We start from the raw sequence: 21,962 nt of genomic DNA, 5'->3' as shown, positions 1-21,962 counted from the left end.
AAGTAGTAGCTCACTGAGATTTTTATTTTGTGTTTCTTTAATGGCTATTGATTTTAAACATTTTTCCATGTGCTTATTGGATGTTTATATATTTTTTAAAAGAAATATCTATTCAAAACTTGTGCCCACTCTTTAATTAGGTAATTTATCTTTCTATTGTTGAATTGTAAGAATTCTTTATGTATTTTGGATTAGACTTTTATCAGATGTATGATTTACAAATACTTTCACTTATTCTTGGGATTATCTTTTCACTTTCTTGCTATTGGTCTGTGAAGCACAAAAATCCAGTTTATCTATTTTTTTCTTTGCTTGTACTTGGTATTATATCTAAGATACCATTGCCTAATTCAGAGTCATGAAGAGTAACACCTGTGTTTTCTTCTTAGTTCTTACATTTATGCCTTTCATCCATTTCAATTTAATTTTTGTGTATGGTGTGAGATATGGGTCCAATTTCATTCCTTTGCATGTGGATATCCATATGTCCTGGAACAATTTGAAAAGACCATTCTTTCCCCATTGAATTGTCTTGACACTTTTGTCAAAAATCAGTTGACTATACAAAACACTCCCCCATCAGTATTTATATTGATTGCTCAGACCTAATTTAAAAAGTCCATGACCCTTATTTGTACACTGTTAATCAAGTCATTAATGCAGTATAAGTTATCTGTGAAATGAGTCTTTGATCTTTCATAGAGAGAATTCTTTTTGCATTTAAAACAAATTCACATTTTTTGTAAAAGTCACTGTTTTGAGCACATTTCTTTGAAAAATGTTGATGGTTTCGTAATTATTTATTTTCTTAGATTTCTTTTGCACTACAGTTTTTAGGATCCTTTTGAAATAGTGTGACTACTGCCTTTTGCAGCATGAATGGTAGTAAATGGTCTTAAGTTCTTAACAACAAATGGATTTCTCTAAAGAGACCAAAATGGTGACTTATCAGTTTTTCTTATGCCCCCTAAAAAGTGGCTCTGCTTCAGCAGATACTTGCCAGTTTTTAATTTATCCATGACTTCTCACCCTACCCCACTCCCATATACCTCCTAACATCAGCTGTCTTGTTTCATCACTTCTCTGGGGTTCAGTGTGCAGTGAGCAATTTTTGTGTCAGAAATCCCTTGTCATAACAAATAGATTTAACAAACTCAACTTATGTAAAGCTACCTGTGTTCTCTTCATATATCTGTAAAAAGATATCCCTAATTGATTATGTAGTGTAAGAATAGTTGAAGATAGACCAGAAAGACTATCTGTGAATTAATTATCCTGCCTATGTAGAAGAACAGTGATCACTGAAGAAAACTAATTAGTTGTTACTAGCCAGTTTAACTTACTCAAAGCCTCTGTTATTTTATTGCATACTAAACTAGTGAATTAGTTGGAGAAAGCAATGGCACCCCACTCCAGTACTCTTGCCTGGAAAATCCCATGGACGGAGGAGCCTGGTAGGCTGCAGTCCATGGGGTCACGAAGAGTCGGACACAACTGAGCGACTTCACTTTGACTTTTCACTTTCATGCATTGGAGAAGGAAATGGCAACCCACTCCAGTATTCTTGCCTAGAGACTCCCAGGGATGGGGGAGCCTGGTGGGCTGCCGTCTATGGGATCACACAGTCAGACACGACTGAAGCGACTTAGCAGCAGCAGCATGGACCATATGTTGGTTTATTTCTGAACTTTGAATTCTATTCCATTGATCTATATGTCTGTCTTTATGACAGTATCACACTGTCTCAGTTACTGTACATTTGTAGTAAGTTTGAAATTGGAAAGTATCAGCCTTCCAACTTTGTATTTCACCTTTAATTTCCATATAAATTTTTTAGCTTCAGATTTTGTATAGTTTTTTTTAGTGTTGGCTCTAGTTTTATATGTGTGAATATATATGTGTATACATGTATACACATATGTATATGTACATGTATAGATAAATATGTACATGTATAGATAAATATGTACATGTGTTTACATGTATAAATATGTCCATATCTATATATGTATATACTTACATACATATATGAATCTTAACCACAGTAAGATGTCTACTGGTATTGACATTTTAATTGACATTTTACCAGTTTGAGGAAAGGGTTCAAACCTTACCTCTTTTCACATCTCTTTACCTTTTATAATGTATTTGCCTTAAATATTTCCTCTGCATACGTTAGATCCACATCACATCATGTTTTAATTTTTGTTTCAACTGTCAAACATAATTTCAATACCCATATAGCAGGAAAGTCTGTTGTTTTTACCTGTATTTTTACTCTTCCATTGTTCTTCCTTCTTGGTGTTCCAGGATTCCTTCTCTTATTTCCCCTCTGTTTAGAGTTTCAGGGTAGGTCTGCTGCCAATAGATTATCTTAGTTTTCCTTCATCTGTAAATGTCTTGATTTCCCTTTCATTCCTGAAAGATATTTTTGCTGGATATAGAATTTTGGGTTGATAGTTATTTTCTTTTAGTACTTTAATGTTGTGCTGCTTCCTTCTAGCTTCTATATGAAAAGATTTTGACTATCCTTCAAATTATTTTTTCTCCTGTATGTGTTATTTCTTGCTACTTTCAATATTTTTTCTTTTTTATTTAGTTTCTCAGCAATTTGACAATAATATGTGGATTTCTTTGGGTTTATACTATTATGTGTTCACAGCTTCTTGAATGTGTAGGTTTATGTCTTTTGTCATATTAGCAAAGTTTTTAGATATTATTTCTTCAAATACTTTTTCAGCCCCACACTCTAACTTTTCTTCTGGGTCTTTGATGATACGAATATAACAAATTTTGCTGTAGTCTCACAGGTTCCTGAGACTTTTTTTCTGTCCCATTGCATGGTTCTTTGTTTTTTGGTCTTTTAAAAAATTTTTACTGACATATAGTTGATTTACAGTGTTTCAGGTATACAGCAAAATGATTCAATTTTACATATATATATCTTTTTTAGATTATTTTCCTTTATAGTTTATTATAAGATATTAATATAGTTCCCTGTGCTATACATATACAGTAGGTTCCTTGTTGGGTTCCTGAGTTTATTTTTCACTCAGTCTGTTTCCTTTCTCTTGTTCATGTTGGGTGCTTTCTGTTGCCCTGTTTTAAAGTTCTCTGATTCTTTTCTTCATTGTCTTCATTCTTCTGTTGAATCCATTGTTTCATTATATATTTCAGATGAAGTATTTTTTTAGTTCTATAATTTCCATTTGCTTATTTATGGATTCTCTCTCTACTTCTTTTGCTTGTTTCCAGCATGTTTGTAATTGTTTATTGAAGCATTTTTATGATGATTCCTTTAAAATTCATGTCATATAATTCTAACATCTTTGTCTAACATTATATTGTATAATTCTGGACTTTTCTGTTAATCAGATCTATTTGTTTATTCTTATATTGATTTGATTACATTGGTTTTATAGAATGTTTAAGGCAAGTCACACACACCCACCCCCATACCCATCTGCTTTCCTCTTTTATAGTTTTCTATTCCCAGGCATTTATTTACCCATCTTTAAACTCTTTGCTGAGTTTTAACATGGTTTTTTTTTTTTTTTTAACACTGGACACTTGGTAACTGGTAAATTGAATTTGTCTACCAGAGATTTGAGTTGAATTCATTTGTTTCTTGGTAGATACTCCCACAACTGGGGGAATCTGCTTAGTTCTACAAGCATTTCATGTTTACTGTCTGCCCCAACACTGTGCTAGGTGCTAGAGATTAAAGATGTATAGGCCATTTCAGTATAATGTTCTAATAGACACAATAGAGGTATTCACCAGAAGTTTGGGGAGCACAGAGAAGAACACTTAGTCTGGCCAGAAGTTTGTGACAATCTTCTCAGAAGAGTGACACCTGAAGGGTAAGTGGCTACTGATAAAGGAAATAAAGGTATAAAAGACCTCTCAGATTAGGGAAAGACATAAGCAAAGCAAAGATGTGTGAAGCAGTTTATGAATACTAGAGCCTAAAGACCAAAGGCTGGGAGCAGATGAAGCTGAAAAGATTGGCAGGCTGAACTTACTTCAGAGGCAACTGGGGACTATTACAGATTTATTTGTTTAATTTCTCATGAAATATTTTAGATGAAGCAAAAGATATAAAGAATAATATAGTGAACATTTATGTGTTTATAACTTAACTAAAAATATAATATATTACAAACATATTTGAAGCCTTCTATATATCTCTCCTCAATTTCCCATTCTGCCCTCTCAGAGCTAGCCATTGTCCTAAAGTTGATGATATTATTCTCCTGCATTTTTATCCCTTTATTACATAGGTAATGCCTTACTAAACAACTAAGCAGTGTATAGTATTGTTTTACATGTTTTTTGGTGGGGGGAGGGGGTGTGGTCTTAACCTCCAGTTACTAGAGAAGTCTCTGTTTTACATATTTTTGTTATACAAATAGAATCATATTACATATATTTTTCTCTGAACATTATAATTGTGAGATCCTGTTGATAGGTGTGGCTATTGCTCATTCATTTTACTTGCTTTCTCTTATTCCACTCTACAGCAATTTATCTATTCTCCTGTGGATGTACATTTCATTTAAGAGTTTCAAGCAAGAGATGATATGGGCAGATTTGTATTTTGGATATATCACTTAGGATTGGGATTTGGAAGATAGACTTCAGAGGTCAAGATTGTTGTGGAGCAGTAGTTTACAAACACTTTGGACTCTAGCTCTCTTTATACCCTTAAGTATTATTGAGGATCCCAAGGAACTTTTACTTATGTGGTTTATATGTATTAATATTTACCAAATTATAAATTAAAACTGATTATTTAAAAATATTTATTAGTTCATTGAGAAAAAAACAAGAATAAACCCATTATATGTTAGCATAAGTAACCATTTTTATGAAAAATAACTATTTTCAAACTAAAAATTTAGTTAAAAGGTTGACCTTCACATTTCTTCAAATCTTTTTAATGTTTGGGTTAATAGAAAACTTAAGGCCCTCAAATCTGCTTCTGCGTGTTATGATATCATGTCCTATACCCTTTGAAAAACTCTACTGTATACCTGTGAGAGAATGAGAATTAAAAAGACAAATAACATCCTAGTATTATTATGAACATAGTTTTGACCTTGCATATGCTCTGAAAGAGGCTCTAGGAGCCCCAGGATTCCCTGTATCACCTCTTAAAGAACCATTGGTGTTAGAGGAGACAGTTTGGAGGCTGTTATAAGTAGCATAAGTAAGAAATAATGAGGGCTCTGAACCAAACCATTAGTAGGTTGGATGGATGAACAGTAGAAGAGGAGATGAATATGAAAGAGATTTAAGAAGGAAAATCAGGAGGTCCTAGAAAGCAGTATAGGGTCAAGGGCAAGGAAAATAATTTAGTTTCAGCTAGGTATATTCTTCACAATCAACCTGTGAAGTGGATATTTAGCTAGAAAATGGCAGGATTTGAACCCATGTCTAACACAAAAGCTCTTTGTTTTACTTAGGACAGAGTTTGAAGAGGTAGTCATAGCAAGGAGATGATGCCTTTCTTAGTGATAAGAGAGAAGATAGGTGAGGCACCAAAGAGATTTTGAAGTACAGAGAGGGGGATGTAGAAGGAGTTTATTAACCCCATAGGTTGGTCCAGGGTTATAATGATGGCAGACTTGGCCTGGATGGGTGTTGGGAATGTGGAGGAACCTAGAATATTCTGAGTTACTTCCAGACTGGATTCTCCAAGGTATTGTGTTTGAGCTGAGTGGGCAGTGGAGATGTCCAAAGGAAGAAAGGCCCTCTGCCAGCTATGATTTTTGCCTTGTTACACTGCAGGATGGATTCATGCTGTGCTGACCCCCGTGGACTGCCTTGCCTTTGGAGGGAATTTCTTACACAGCCTTAATATTGAAATGCAACTCAAGTGAGTCCTGAAGCTCTGGTGATCCCAAGTTGGCCATTTCCATCTGCTGGAGTCCTTGAGTTCTCCCCTATAGTGAGGAGTACAGCATAGAAGGAGGCGAGATGATCATAAAGGAATGGATATTGGTTCCTAATGATGTTCAGTGGAAGATGAATACCTCTTCCTCACTTAGCAGTTATGTGACTATCAAGTCACATAATCTTTGAGCTCAAATTTCCTAACCCATAAAATAAAGTCTTAAAGGATAGTTGTGAGGATTAGAGATAATGGATACAAAGCATCCAGAACAATACCTGATACATAGTAGGTGCCCAGTAAACAGTATCCTCATCATTGTTATTGTTGTAACTACTTCCTCCAGAGCCTATGAGATTGAGAAGCGGTTGAGCACAGCAGACCTCTTCAAGTTCCCCAACTTTGAGACCATCTGTTGGTATGTGGGAAAGCACATCCTGGACATTTTTCGAGGTATGGAGCCCTTTGCCAACTGTCCTTTTTGCCCTGTTCTCATAACCAACACCTCAATCAAGATACAGTACTATTCTATCACCACAAAAATCTCTGTAGTGCTACCCCTTTATAATCTCACCCACTCTCTCCTGTTGAACTATCCATAACTTTAGGAAACCACTGATCTGTTTTTCATCTCTCTAATTCTGTCATTTCAAGAATGTTATAAAAATGGAACCAAATGTTGTGATCTTTTGAAATTGGCTTTTTACTAAGTATAACGTAGGGTAAGGCATGGATTTTAAATATCTTATTTAATAAAAGGAGCTGAGAAAATTGGATCACAGTAAAATTATTCCTATTCTTAAAATAAGAAACTCAATCTGAATAGTGTCAGAGTTCTCTGGATATCCCTCCCTCGGGGACAAGGCCCAGTCCTATGCTGACCTCATTGGTTTGGTCTTGGATATCAGCCCAAGTAGAAGCCAACCTACTGGGTTTCTTCTTTCCTGGTTTGCTCTGAAATAGAGTGGCTCCCTCACTCAGACCTGAGATTTCCCAAATGACTTGGCCAGGAAGAGTTACAAAAAACCTCAGAGGCCAGTGAGTATAGTCTCTTATGCAATACCTCAAGCCCTTATTCTGCCACCTAGATAGACTGTCATGTAAGTGTTCATTCAGGGGCTAGATGACTAACTGCTTATTATCTTTTCTGAACAGCTTCAGTTCAGTTCAGTTCAGTCGCTCAGTTGTGTCTGACTCTTTGCAACCCCATGAATCGCAGCACGCCAGGCCTCCCTGTCCATCACCAATTCCCAAAGTTCACTCAGACTCATGTCCATCGAGTCAGTGATGCCATCCAGCCATCTCATCCTCTGTCGTCCCCTTTTCTTCCTGCCCCCAATCCCTCCCAGCATCAGAGTCTTTTCCAATGAGTCAACTCTTTGCATGAGGTGGCCAAAGTACTGGAGTTTCAGCTTCAGCATCATTCCTTCCAAAGAAATCCCAGGGCTGATCTCCTTCAGAATGGACTGGTTGGATCTCCTTGCAACTTAGTTCTGTAGAAAATTCTTTATTGAGCCTAAATTTGGATGTTTGTTATAATCTCCTCCAGGAGTAACTCAGAACAAGGCATTAATGGCTCTTCAGATCTGTGTAGGTGGCAATTGTGGTCCTCTTGAGTGTTTTGAAACCCAAGAGGCAGAGTAGTGTAGAAGGAAGACTGGTGTCAGATTCTGACAGACGTGGTTTCAGTCTTGGCTTTGTCACTTACCAGGTGTGGCCTTTGTATTCTTTGCCTCTCTGGGCCTTATTTTCTGAACTATAAAATGAAGATGATTATCTGGCTTACAGGGTTGGGTATAGGGTTCAATGAGATAATAGATGTCAAGGTACTCATAAAATGAACACCATTATAAGAACTGAGATCTAGAGTTATGCTCAGAACTTTGAACATTTTCTCTGGTTGCCTGAAAAAAAGTAAAAAGTCCTTCACTTCCCTGCATGGTTTCTTTGACACTCTACCTTCCTCTTTCCCCCTGTAGGTTTGCGAGAAAACAGGAGACACCCTGCCTCCTACCTGGTCCATGGTGGTAAAGCCCTGAACTTGGCCTTTAGAGCCTGGACAAAGAAAGAAGTAAATATACTTATTTCTCTATCCACTTTAGAGGTCTACTGTCAGTAGGGACTGGCTTTGGAAAGATCTTCTGGGGAGGTAGAAGATACCAGGGAGTTTTGTGGGCTCCTGGCATTAGAGTGGAGGACAGAAGAGTATTAAGAAAGAAAAACTTCACCTGTAATTTTAACACTCACAGAGGGTATTAACATGTGGATATATTTTGTTTTGTTTTTTTGTAATATGTATTTTAAAAACATGATTGCTATCACTCTGTATTTTGTATCTGAATTGATTGGTTTATCTTAATTTTTCTGTGTCACCAAGTTCTCCAAAAACATTGATAGTCACATGATATTCTTTTGCCGGGATGTACCATCCTTACCTAACCACTTGTTTATTGTTGCCTCCTTTTTATTTATTTATTTGGGGAATAGTTCTAGAAAATCATGCAGTAAATACCTATTTGCATTAGTCTTTGTCCTTCATCTCTTGATTGTTTCTTCAGGATAGATTCCTCGAAGAGCAATTGCTAAATCAAAGTATATGAAAAATGTAAGACTTTTGATGCATGCTGCCAAAATGGCTTTTTAGGAATATACCAATATCCATCTATCCAACTGAATACTAAACAGCTATAAAAGAGATTAAGGAAGCTGTCTATATACTGATTTGGGAAGACTTCTAGAATTTATCATGTAAAGGTGTCTAACTGTATGTATAGTGTGCTGCCTTATGTGTAAAGCAGGAGAGGGGATAAGAACTATATTTGTATGTGCTTGTATTTGCCTGAAGACACAATCTGGAGGGATTCAGAAGAAAGTAATAAAAGTGGTTACCTGTTGGGGTGGGCTAGAGGGGCTGATGGCAAGAACAAAGTCTTTTCAATATATATCTTTTTATATTGTTTGATTTTTGAGCTATGTGAATGGATTACCTACTCAAAATGTTGGATTTATTAAAAAAAAACAATTTTAAGAAATGCAAAAAAGGAAATACCAATATATTCTTTTATATGTCTGATATTCTTATAGATTCCTTCCCCTGCCTACAGTAGTATGAGGAGACTCTTCAGCCACTGAAGGCTTAATTTGCTCAATTTCCCCTTTTCCTGTTGACAGCCTTCCCCTCAAATATTCTTGCACTTCATGTTTTGGGCCTTCTCTTGCTCTCTGGACTCACCTGCACCTGGGCTTTAGCCTTTGATTCTGTTTTGCCACATCCCTCAGGTGTGGCTGCCTTGGTTTTCATTTCTGACTGTGCATCCCACCAGACCCTTCTCTGAAGTGAACTTCGATTGACTCTGTCTCAGGAACACCTTTAAGGGAGGGAGGTGGGTAGGTCCTAAGCACTCGTGTCCTGGGCTAGGATGGCCTCAAGGACCAAAGAATGGCCCCAGACAGTGTGACCAGAGGGAGCTGGAAGAGAGAAGGACATAGAACTGAGGAGCCCGCACTCATGGAAGAAAACTTTTGTGAAGTGCAAATGACTTCCATGAGAAACACTTGCCTCTTCACCTTTCCAGAGCCCCTGGGCAGGGAGGAGGGAGCTGTCAGGGTTATCCAGTTGGGTCACATGGGTTCTCAGCCCCCATTGCTGCCCAGCCACCAAAATAAATTCCAGATGATTAAAAGAGTTAAACCATGGGAAGCAAGGAAGAAATGCTGAGGAATTTTTATCAGTACTCTTCGGATACAGATTTCAAGTCAAAACTGGTGGAAGAGATTACAGAGGAAAAGCTTGAGAGGTCTGTCTGCATAAAGATGTAAATAAAATCGTTAATGAATTTAAAAAGAGATAACCAACAGGTCCCTTCCTGGGTTGCTGTTGGGCTAGCTGTGGGCCTATAGCTGCTCAGCACTGAGTTCTGTGCTCACAAGTGAAGAGGCTGGGTTCTTCCTGAGGTTCATGACTTTCTGAGGGGTGTGGTTAAAGCCCACAACTAAGTTCCTCACACCTCTTGACACTGTCCTTTATGTTTTGCAAATATTTCCTCCCAGTCAGTGGTTTGCCTTAACAATGTTTTTTTAATAAGTCTAATTTATCAGTTTTTCTTTTATGATTCATACTTTTTATGTCCTGAGAAATCTTTGCCTAACTTAAGATCACAAAGATTTTCTCCTCTGTTTCCTTCTAAAAGGTTTATAGTTTTAGTTATGGCATTTAGTTCTATAATCCATATTGAGTCTGTGTATATCTGATACAAAATATAGAATGAAGGTCTTTTCTTGCATGTGGATATCTGATCAGTCTAAGTACCATTTGTTAGACTACCCTTTCTCCATTGAATTGCCTTGGTAACTGCTGAAAATCAGTTGTTTCTTACGTGTGGATCTATTTCTCATGCCTTTTGTTTGACAGGCTCTGCCAGACCACGAGGATGAAATCCCAGAGACAGTGCGGACTGTTCAGCTCATTAAAGATCTGGCTAGGGAGATCCGCCTGGTGGAAGTAAGAAGCATGGGAACAGGGGAGGCATTTGAAAAGGGCTTAAGACTCAAGTGGCAGGTCAGGCTTTTGCAACTGGCGTGGGAGCTCGGGAAGGATTGAGAAGACCCCACCAAGGACCCTATTCATTCATTCAAATAATTATTATGTGCCTCAAGTATGCCACATGTTGGGCTAGGTGCTTAGGACACATAAGTAATTACAGTGCCTGCCCACAAAGAACTCACAATCTAGCAGAGTACCCTGGGCAAAGTTAACCTGTCTGAGCCTCAGTTTCCTCATCTCTAAAGTGGCTATAGCTAATAACTACTGAGGGATTGTTAAGAGGATTGAATAAGGTAATATAGATTGAGCACAAAGTATAAGACTGGGCAGATAGTGGGTGTTCAATAAATTCTGATGGTGGGTCATGTGATTGTGGGTGGTGGAGGTCATAGTAGTAGTTGTTGTTATTAATATTTTTACTCAGTCTCTGCATTCTACAAAATGGCAGTTCTCCCAGGTTGAAGATGATTACAAAGCCATGTTTCAACAGGTGGCATATACCACGAGGCAGTGAGGTGTAGTGGTAAGAGACTCAGAGAAACTTGGGTTCTGGTTTCTGCTCTGTCACTTGCTAGAAGTTCAGGGCCTCAGTATCCTTATCTGTACAGTGGGGACAATACCACCTTTTCAGAGTTTTGTTATGATTAAGAGCTAATGTATGTAGAGCCCCTTGCACAGTGCCTGGCAGAGTAAGTACTCAATAAATGTGAGCCATTGTTGTTACTAGACTTTGCAGTGAAGAGAGAACTCAGTGTGGGCTGGTGAAGTAGCAGAGGCACCAGAGGAGAACTGGACTTGAAGTTTCAACTTTCTTTTAGCTCAGAAGCTGTAAGGTTCCATTTAGCACCCAGAATATAGGCACGAAACATGCTAAAGGGTGGTCAGAGTGCACTACTGGGAAGTTGGACTTCTAGCCTCACCATCATGTTCCACTGCCTGCACCATTACACCATGGCTTACGTTGCCCGCCTCCTACCTAATTTTCTTCCACTTCCATCTGTCAGAATCCATCAGGGTTTAGTTAAAATGCCTGTCTTTTCTCTGGCTATGTAAGTTTTGTATACACGGAACTTTGGGCTGGTTGGAAGAGGACTTAGAGGTGGGTGATATCTTTTTCATTGGCTTTCAAATGTTTTGAAGAAGTGAAATCCTTTTTTTCCAAATGAAATCTTACATGGAAGCTCAGTATATGCAACCAACTGAAGCATAGCTATTATGAATAAGTAGCAGTTATGAAGGTGGGAGGCTTAGAGCTCCACTTGCTTCTCTTATTTGCCTTCCACCTACCTCCAATCCCCAGGGAGGCTCTTCCCAAGAAGTTCAAAGAAGCCACAGAGCATCTTTGAAAACCATATTTCCAGTCTGCTCCGTTAAATTTACAGCTGAGAAAACAGATCCCCAGAGTGATCAGAGCACTTACCCTTGGTCACAGAGCTAATGAGTAGCAGATTTAGAACTAGAAGCTCTCTTCTCTTAAATCCTGTAGTCCTTAGAGTTGGAACCACACATTTTAGTATTCAATTATTTTCTGTCTCATGTCAGCTGCTCTTGGAGTCTTTTCTCTCCAATTTTGATAGTAGTGCTGGGCTTTTTCTCTGCTCGTCTTCTTACTCGTCAATGGCTGGGTAAAGAAATGCCACCCGGTAAATTCTTGATGACTTATTGTGCAAAAACTAGGGTGTGCATAAGTGCCTATGTGGAGCATCTTTAAGCCCCTTCATGGCAGTACCACCAGTGCCATGAACAGACCTCTGCTCTTAGTGTAGAGAGAACCCTTGAGTAAGCTCTAACCCCTCATGTCCTAACACTCTTGTAGGATATCTTCCAACAGAACGTTGGGAAGACGAGCAATATCTTTGGGCTGCAGAGGATCTTCCCAGCCGGCTCCATTCCCTTAACCAGGCCAGCCCATTCCACTTCAGTATCCATGTCCAGGCTGTCACTGCCCTCCAAAAGTGGTTCAAAGAAGAAAGGCCTGAAGCCCAAGGAATTCTTCAAGAAGGCAGAGCGAAAGGGCAAGGAGAGCTCAGCCTTGGGGCCTGCTGGCCAATTGAGCTATAATCTCATGGATACATACAGTCATCAGGCACTGAAGACAGGCTCTTCCCAGAAAGCAAAGGTGGGTGCTGGCCAATGGGTTCAGCCCAACCCTTTTGGGTCCCTTGGAAGAGCAGAGTATCAAAAGGAAAAGCTCTCCTGTCTTCCCACCTCCCTTAGGGCCCCTGGTGTTTGGCTACCAGTCCCACTCATTTAACAGGCATTTATTGAGACCTTGTCTATGCTGGGCACTGTGATAGCTGCTGCAGACAATAACCCTCAAGAGGCCAACAGGCTAGTGAGAAAGATAGGCATAAAAAGAAATGAGTGCAATGAGATGTGGATGCCACAATTAAGGGTGAGTGTGGGACCCTGAGACACAGGGGAGGGGATGATTGTATCTGGGTAGGGATGATGGTCAGGAGCTCTTCTCAGAAAACATGACACTTGAGCTGATCTTGAAATACTAGGATAAAAATGATATTTGAGTACATGGTATATGAGTGGCAGGTTGGAGTCTTGAACAGATTTTTTAGAAAAGTCCTCCTCCAGGGCCCCACCTTGCTTAAAGATTGTGGTACCCTCCATGGGCATGTGAAAATGCTCCACCCTCCTTTTAAGGAACATGTTTTGGAAGATTGATAGGTTTCCCCTGAGCCAGCCATACATTCTCAACCTTCTGCTCTTGTGATCATTTGGGTTGGGGATGGGGGGACAGCATAGTTGAAGACCTTGGTTCAGGTGGTTTTGATAGTGAACTCTACCAGTAAAACCAGAGGGAACTGGTTATTCTGATTCACATGGGAGTTCCAGACAGGTGACAACTGAGCCTCCTCCTCCTGCAGTTCAACATCACTGGCACCTGCTTGAATGACTCAGATGATGACTCGCCAGACTTGGACCTTGATGGGAATGAGGGCCCGCTGGCCCTATTGATGTCTAATGGCAGGTGAGGTGGGAAGAAGAAGCAGAGATGCTGGGATTTTTGGTAGCAATATGCAAGGCATGGAATTGGGACCTGGTGCTGGGACATGGGTGAGGGAGGGACTGTACTTGGGGAAATACCCAGATATTATCAGAAAGCATTGCTTAGTACAGAGAACCATGGTAGTGCTGGGAGTGGGTAAGGGGAGAGGTCTGGAACTAATTGGCAATTCTGAGAAAAATCTTATATAAGTTCTAGTAATTTCAGCAAGTCAGTGGATCAGAACTGTTGGCAAGAATAGGAAGTAGTATAGTATACTGGATAAGAGCATTAGTTTTTTATATACCTTTTGTGATTCAGTTTTTAGGAACTTATTTTGTAGAAATATTTGCCAGGTGTGTAAAGAGAAATATTCAGTGTTCACTATATCATTGTAATAGTAAATAGTTGGAAGCATTCATTAATAAGGGTTGGGTAAATTATGGTACATCTGTGGAATAGAATACTGTGTAACTTAAAAAGAATGAGTTTAGTATCTATTGATGTGAAAAGATTTCCAAGATACATTTTATGTGAAAAAATCAGGTTGCAAGATAATATATGGGAATAGTTCATTTTAATTTTTTAAAAAGGCATGTATGCATATGTGTGTGTATAAAAAAGTAATGTACAGTCTTTTACATTTATTTATTTGGCTGTATTGGATCTTAGTTGCAGCATGTGGGATCTCCGTTGCATCATGTAGCATCTTTGGTTGGGGAACAGCGACTCAGTAGTTATGATGTGCAGGCTCTGTGATTGTGTCCTGTGGGCTCCAGAGCATGCGGGTATCAGTAGTTGCAGCATGTGTGCTGTCAAGTTGAGACACACAGGCTCCAGAGCACATGGGCTCAGTAGTTGTGGCATGTGGCATGTGGCTTTGTGGCATGTAGAATCTTAGTTCCTGACCAGGGATTGAATTCCCTGCATGGCAAGGTGGATTCTTAACCACTGGGCAACCAGGGAAGTCCCTTGCCTTTATTTTGAATTTAACTTGTTAAAAGAGGTTTAAAATGTATGCAGTTTAAAATTCAATAAGTGTGAAAGAATACATATGAAAAAATTTTGCTCCCACCCTTCTCTGTTCTCCAGTTTTCCTCTGCACACATGGAAGACCAATGTCAGTGCTTTCCTTCCAGAGATGTTTATACACATTCACGCAAATAAATATATCAATATTTGTTATATATTTTATGCTTGTCACACCAAACTTGTAACAGTAGTTATCTCTGGAAAGTAGGATAGGGGAGGCAAGAGAGGAAATTTTCACTTCAAAAGCATTTGAATTTTGTACAGTGAATATATATTAGTTTTCTTAAAATAATTTTTAGCAGACTGTTTTCTAAAAGAATAAAAGCACATTTTGACAAAAAACTTGAGCTTGGGAATCAGACAATCCCGAATTTGAATCCCAGCTCTGACACATATTCCCTATGGCAAGCTAATTAACATATCTGCATCTCTCTGTCTTCATTTTATCTGTTCTATAGATAAAACTTATCTTAGGGTTGTTGGAGGACTAAATGAAGTAATGTATATAAAGTGCTTATTGCAGGTCCTGGCACATAGTAAATGTTTAATAAATGGTTGCTTTTATAAATATAATAATGAAGTTAAAAATGAAAGATGACAGTGGTGGTGATGATGATGATAGTTGTGGGTATGGCCAGAAGCTAACTAGGTTGTCAGAAATCCTCAAACATGTAGGGAGGCAGAGGAAGATGGTAAAAGTTATTTTCTGGACACTCAGAACACCAGACAGGAGCAGTCAAGAGCTAAGTATAGAGTATGAACAGTGTAGGAACACGAGGGACAAGGATACCTTAATAGCCTTTTTGTAGGAAAAGATTGTTTTCAGATCTCAAGGGTGAGTATAGTAAGTCTACCTGGCTGGGAAATACAGGAAAAGGGAATGTGAAGGCAGGGCAGATTCTGAAAGCAGCAGAGTTGTCTTTGTGATTTGAGAACGTAGTTTCTCAAGAATAAGATAGACCTAGCATTGCCTTTGTCTAGAACCTATGGTTGGTCTGCTGGGGAAGAGAAAGTTGAGAGTCCTGAGGTTCCAGCCTGTAATGGTTTTTAAGGACATGAGATGTTTTCCCTTTCCTCATCAGTATTCCTTGTGCTGCTTCTAGTACTTCCTTCCACCTGCTAGAGGCTGCTGCTAAGTGAACCTAGGGAGTCCAGGTACAGTAATATTTACAGATGATATGATACTTATTATGTCTGATCTTTTCTCCAGAATAGTGCCATGTTTTGTGGGAGCTGAGGTGCAAATGAAACAAGATTGGCTGTATGTTGATAATTGCTGAAACTTAGCTGGGTCCTTGGAGAAGGCAATGGCACCCCACTCCAGTACTCTTGCCTGGAAAATCCCAAGGACGGAGGAGCCTGGTGGGCTGCAGTCCATGGGGTCGCTAAGGGTCGGACACGACTGAGCGACTTCACTTTCACTTTTCACTTTCATACATTGGAGAAGGAAATGGCAACCAACTCCAGTGTTCTTGCCTGGAGAATCCCAGGGATGGGGGAGCCTGGTGGGCTGCCGTCTATGGGGTCACATAGAGTTGGACACGACTGAAGTGACTTAGCAGTAGCAGCTGGGTCCTAGATACATGGGAGTTTTTAATATTTTTTTATGTTTGACATTTTTCATAGTTAGAAAGTTAATAAAGGTCAAGGTTGAATAGCTACCATTTATTGAGCAGCTGCTCTGTGTCAGACTCTATGTTAGCAATTTACATACATTATTTAGCCCTTACAACAACCCTTAGGGGTAAGTGTTGTTATCCCTATTTTACTAATGTGGGAAAGTGAGACCCAGAGAACTATAAGATTAGCTACCATTGGGTCTCTTGTTATATGTCAGTCTCTACATGAGCTCATTAATCCTCCCAGCAACCCTTTGAGGTAGAAAACAGCTAATTCACTAAAAGCCAGTTCACCAAATGACTATTCGTTGAATGTATACTCACCAAAAACTTGTTACTCTTGACTTATAAGGCTTATTTGAGCAGTTTGTACTGGTTAACATTGTTTACCATATGTGGTAGAATGATTAAGATTTAAGCTACTTTTGAGTTCTTTCTACTTTATATATTTTAACACGTTTTTTGAGATATAATTTACATATCATATAATTAACCTTTTTTAAGTGTATAATTAAATGACTCTTAGTAAATTTAAAGAATATGCAACTGTCACCACAATCCAATTTTGGAACATTTCTATCACATCAAATAGATCACTCATATCCACTTACATTCAGTCCTGGTTTTCTTTCCCAGACCCAGGCAACCAGTAATCTTTCTATCACTATGAATTTGCCTTTTTAGATACTTCATATAAATGGAAGTCATTTAGTTCCTATGTAAATATAGTCTCTTGTGTCTCGCTTCTTTCACTTAACATGTTTCTGAAGTTCATCCATAATGTAGACTGTATCATTAATTGATTCCTTTTTATTGCTGAATAATATTTCATTGTGTGGATCTACCGCATTTACTTTGTCCATTCTCTAGTTGATGGTCATTTGGATTGGTTATGCTTTTTGACTGTTATGAATAATGGTGCTTATGAGCATTTGTATGCTAGTTTTTGTGTGGACATGTTTTTGTTTGCATCTACCATTTTACACCCCCACTAGCAATTATGAGTTTTTCCATATATTAGCTAATGCTTATTATTGCCCATCTTTTTTATTATAGCCATTCTGATGGATGTAAAGTGGTATCTTATTGTGGTTTTAATTTGCATTTCCCTAATGATGTTGAGCATCTTTTGGTGTGATTATTGGACATTTATGTATCAACTTTAGAGAAATGTCTGTTCAGATCTTTTGCTTACTTTCTAATTCATTTTGTCTTTGTTGTGTTCTAAGAGTTATTTAAATATTCTGGATTCACATCCTTTTCTAGATAAATGATTTACAAATATTTTCTCCCAGTCTGTGGCTGGTCTTTTCTTTTTCTTAATGGTATCTTTTGAAGCACAAATGTTTTGAATTTTACCTAATCCCAGGCCACAAGATATTTTCCTACATTTTCTTCTAGAAGTTTTATAGTTTTAGTTTTTACATTTAGATATATGATCCATTTTTAGTTAATTTTTGTGTATGACATAAGGTAAGAGTTCACATTCATTTTTTTTGCATGTGATATCCACTTATTTCAGCATCATTTGTTAAAAAGACTATTCTTTCTCCACTGAATTGCCTAAGCACCTTTGTCAGAAATCAGTTGACTATAAATTTAAGGATTTAGGTCTAGATTCACAGTTTTGTCCCATTCATTTTTATCCTTATGCCAATATCATATTACCTTGATTACTGTAGCTTTATAGTAAATTTTGAAATTGAGTAGTATAAGTCCTCCAACTTTGTTCTTTTTTGAAATTGTTTTGGCCATAGCCTTTGTATGCCCATATACATTTTAGTATCAGTTTATTAATCTCCACAAAACTAGATGGATTAGATAGGATTGCATTGAATCTATAGAACAATTTGGAGAGAATTGCCTTTGTGTGAGACTGTTTTTATGTTCTCCTTCACTCTCTCTCCAGTACCAAGAGGGTGAAGAACTTATCCAAGTCTCGGCGAGCCAAGATCGTGAAGAAGGCAGACAAGGCTAGGGTGGTGTCAGAACAGGTGATGGAGGATGAATTGGACTTGGATTCAGATGATGAACTGCAGATTGATGAGAGACTGGGAAAGGAGAAGGCGACCCTGATAATAAGACCAAGTGTGTACTTGTTCTATTTCTTTCTTGCCCTGCCCATTTCAGTTCGGTTTTGGTCCCTTCAGTAGACTCAAGACCTTAGGCCTAAGCTTGTTGACTTTCTGATTTACCAGCTCTGTAGGCTTTCTTTGCTCTAGAGATTAATTTATGAACTAATTCCTTACCTCCTTAAATTACTTATCTGTGGTCATTACTTTCAGGAAAATTATAGTTTTATTCTCTTTCCCCTGGGTATTTGGCTCAGATACTAACCTTAGCTTCATGGTAAGTACATTCTGTTGCTTTCTAGAATTTCCCCGAAAGTTGCCTCGTGCGAAGCCTTGCTCTGACCCCAATCGAGTTCGTGAACCAGGAGAAGTTGAGTTTGACATTGAGGTAGGAGCCTTCCCTGTTTCTTATCTTCTGCTTGTTCTGGTTACAGAACCAGAATATGATTTGTCATTTTAGTTGAGGTTGGGGGAGACATCCTATGCATTCCTAAAATATTTATAAAGTGAAAGATTGTATGCTAAGTGCTCCTGAATATATAAATGGAAGATTATACTTTAGTTGAAATATTTTAAAAATCTTTAATATAGAGTAGACTAAAAGGCAGTGTAATGTAGCAGAAACAGTATCTGATTTGGAATATCTGATTGTGACTTTACATACATTAACTTCACTGAGCCTTAGTTTCCTTATCTGTAAAATGGGAGTTAGTACTTGCCTCACAAAGATGCTTCAGAGACTAAGATGGAAAACTTAAGATGAAAAAACAAATATTCTGCTTAGTACTTGGTAGATACTTGGTGCTCAGAAGATATTAGTGTCAACCGTATATTAGGGCCTGGGCAGCTGAGGTGATATCCCTTTTCTCCAACAGGAGGACTATACAACAGATGAGGACCTTGTAGAAGGGGTCGAAGGCAAGCTTGGAAATGGGAGTGGAGCCGGTGGAATTCTTGATCTGCTCAAGGCCAGCAGGCAGGTGGGGGGACCTGACTATGCTGCCCTCACGTGAGTACTGGCTTTGTTCTCCCCTTTCTAGGTGATCAGACAACACACACCCCCACCTGCCACCTTTGGCTAGGTCAGCCAATCAGTAGATATTAATTGAGTCATTTAAAGGGACAAAGAATTATACAGGGCATTTGGGCTGAAAGAGTAAAGTAGACATGAAATCTGTCCTGAGATATTTAAGATATGACTTAGAAAGGAGGTACAGATTTCAAGGGCAGTGAGTTTGGGGTTCTTTGGAAGTCAGAAGAGGCATGGAAGGAGAGCTGGGCCTTTTCTGGATCTTGTTTTTTTTTTCCCTTAAAAAAAAAAAAGAATGTGGCATGTGTGAATAGGAAGGGAGGTGCACCCTTGTTATTGCCACCTTGCCTGCTGTCTATGGAGAGATTTCAGTCAAGAAGGACTGGCCTTTTTATGGAAATAGTCTTTGATACTATTTTGATCTTTAATTTGGTTTCTTGTTTTTCACTTGGGATAATTCTCTCCTGCTTGTTCCTTTCTTGACCCAAGCAGCTCTTGTCCCTCCTCCCTGACTATTCTGATGACTGGTTTCCTCTGACAACTAGAGAAACTCCTTCAGCATTTCTTCTCTGTCCCTTACAGCGAGGCTCCTGCCTCTCCCAGCACTCAGGAGGCTATCCAAGGCATGCTGTGCATGGCCAACCTGCAGTCCTCATCATCCTCACCAGCTACCTCCAGCCTGCAGGCCTGGTGGACTGGGGGGCAGGACCGAAGCAGCACGAGCTCCAACAGTGGGCTAGGCACAGTGTCTAGCAGTCCTGCTTCCCAGCGCACCCCAGGGAAGCGGCCAATCAAGCGGCCAGCCTACTGGAAAACCGAAAGCGAGGAGGAAGAGGAGAATGCCAGTCTTGATGAACAGGACAGCTTGGGAGCATGCTTCAAGGATGCAGAGTATAGTAAGGGCAGCTGAGCACTGGAGTTAAGGCCAGGAGGGCTCCCCCCTAGCCCCAATCTCAATCCCAAATCCAGTCCAGGACAGTCTGTAGTGAGCAAAGGCCTGGCCATAAGCCTGATACTGTTTCTCTGTGCTGTATTTTCTTAATCTGTAAAATGGGTATGTCTCACAAGTTGATGTACAGACTTCCTGGCACTGTGTCTTGCTTATGGGAGGCCCTCAAAAAATGATAGCTATTATAGGGACTTCCCTGGTGGTTCAGTGGTTAAGGCTCCATGCTCCCAATGCAGGGGGCCCAAGCTCAATCCCTGGTCAGGGAGTTAGATCTCACCTGCCACAACGAAGATCCAGTACAGCCAAATTTAAATAAATAATTTTTTACATGGTAACTATTATCCATTTTTAGCATTGTCCAGTTGTCACTGCAGGTGACTCTTTTTTCCTCTTGCCTATTATACTTCCATTTGTTGATGTTTAGTTGCTCAGTCGTGTCCGACTCTTTGCGACCCCATGGACTGTAGCCTGCCAGGCTTTTCTGTCTGTGGGATTTCCCAGGCAAGAATACTGGAGTGGGTTGCCATTTCCTCCTCAAGCAGACTTTCCTAATCCAGGGATTGAATCCATGTCTCCTGCATTGGCAGGTGGATTCTTTATCATTGAGCCACAAGGGAAGCCCCTTTACTTCCATTACCTGTATCATTTGTGTTATGTGTTGTTCAGTTCATCTCTTGCAAAGGTATATGATGACTTTTTAGTGGGCTTTTCACATTAATAGATGACTCCTTTTTTAAACTAAAATGTATTGAGTATGCAGTGTATAAAGCACTTTTTTTTAATAGTGCAACTGAGTTGTAGGTTTTCGTTTTAACATTATTTTAAAAAGTAATCCTTGTTGACCAAAAGTAGGACAGAGAAAGCAAAAATTCCCTTTGACTAACGTTCTCCCCTCTCTGAGGAAGTTATCCAGAGGTAACCTTTATTATCAGTTTGAAGTATACCTTTTAATTTTTTGTGTTTATACCCATTTGTAGACATAAATAGAGGTATAGTTTTGTTTTGTGTGTAGGTGGTTCTACAACTTGCTTGGATTTCTTTCAACATCAGTATGTAGAGGTCTACTTCATCAATGCATTGAGACCTACCTGCTGCATAGTAGTCTGAAGCATAGGTGTACCATCATTTGTTTAACTGTCCCCTACTGGTTAACATTTAGGTTGTTTCTAATTTTTAGTGTTATGAAAATTCTTGTAAATAACCTTTTGTTTTCATGTGCTAGTTAGCATTTCTCTAAGGTAGCTAGACCTGCTGAGTTGAAGGGTATATACAAAATAAATGTTAATGGTGCTGAATTCCCTCCACAAGGGTCAGTATATGAGCAGTGTATGAGAAATACCTGTTTCTCTACAGCCTTACCAACAGTGGATGTTATCAGCCTTTTTAATTTTTGCCAATCTGATGGCAAAAACTGGTGTCACAGTTTGTTTTATATATTTACTGACTTCTCCTTATTCCTTTCCTGTGAATTAATTACTCAGTTATTCACTCATTTTTAGAATGTTAGTTTTTTTATTGATTTATAAGAATTCTTTATATATTCTCAATTTGTTGGAGTGTTTTTTATATATTTTGCAAATGTTGAAAAATATTTTAGTCTGTTGCTTGTATTTTAATTTTACTTATGGTATCTTTGTGTGTAGTAGATTTCAGTTTTTACAGAGTCATCTTTATCAACATTTTGTATTTTATGTTTTGGTAAGAAAATTTCTTTTATTTTCACCTAAAAAGTATATAGAAGTTAAAATTTTAGTTTTTTTTTCTGGAATTAAGTTTTATGAATTGTGGGAGGTAAGAATCTAACTTATTATTTTCCACAC

At 38.7% G+C, this 21,962-nt stretch overlaps 1 protein-coding gene across 3 annotated transcripts in view; it reads left to right on the top strand.

The window, feature by feature from the left end:
- The window catches only part of PHF8 (PHD finger protein 8), a 106,384-nt gene that overhangs the window by 50,025 nt on the left and 34,397 nt on the right, over positions 1 to 21,962 (top strand). For 2 of the 3 annotated variants that reach the window (XM_052663039.1, XM_052663041.1), the window contains exons 9-18: positions 5,794 to 5,881; positions 6,243 to 6,349; positions 7,876 to 7,967; positions 10,308 to 10,397; positions 12,256 to 12,558; positions 13,322 to 13,425; positions 18,001 to 18,179; positions 18,466 to 18,551; positions 19,039 to 19,172; positions 19,776 to 20,089. In XM_052663039.1, coding sequence (XP_052518999.1) covers positions 5,794 to 5,881; positions 6,243 to 6,349; positions 7,876 to 7,967; positions 10,308 to 10,397; positions 12,256 to 12,558; positions 13,322 to 13,425; positions 18,001 to 18,179; positions 18,466 to 18,551; positions 19,039 to 19,172; positions 19,776 to 20,089 — 1,497 coding nt within the window. The remainder of the gene's footprint in view (positions 1 to 5,793; positions 5,882 to 6,242; positions 6,350 to 7,875; positions 7,968 to 10,307; positions 10,398 to 12,255; positions 12,559 to 13,321; positions 13,426 to 18,000; positions 18,180 to 18,465; positions 18,552 to 19,038; positions 19,173 to 19,775; positions 20,090 to 21,962) is intronic. The other variant, XM_052663042.1, reaches the window with a different exon arrangement.

The sequence above is a fragment of the Budorcas taxicolor genome, chromosome X, assembly GCF_023091745.1.
Source record: "Budorcas taxicolor isolate Tak-1 chromosome X, Takin1.1, whole genome shotgun sequence".
Taxonomy (NCBI): domain Eukaryota; kingdom Metazoa; phylum Chordata; class Mammalia; order Artiodactyla; family Bovidae; genus Budorcas; species Budorcas taxicolor.
Note: the sequence above shows the minus strand (reverse complement) of the source record. Positions and strands in the feature narration are given on the sequence as shown.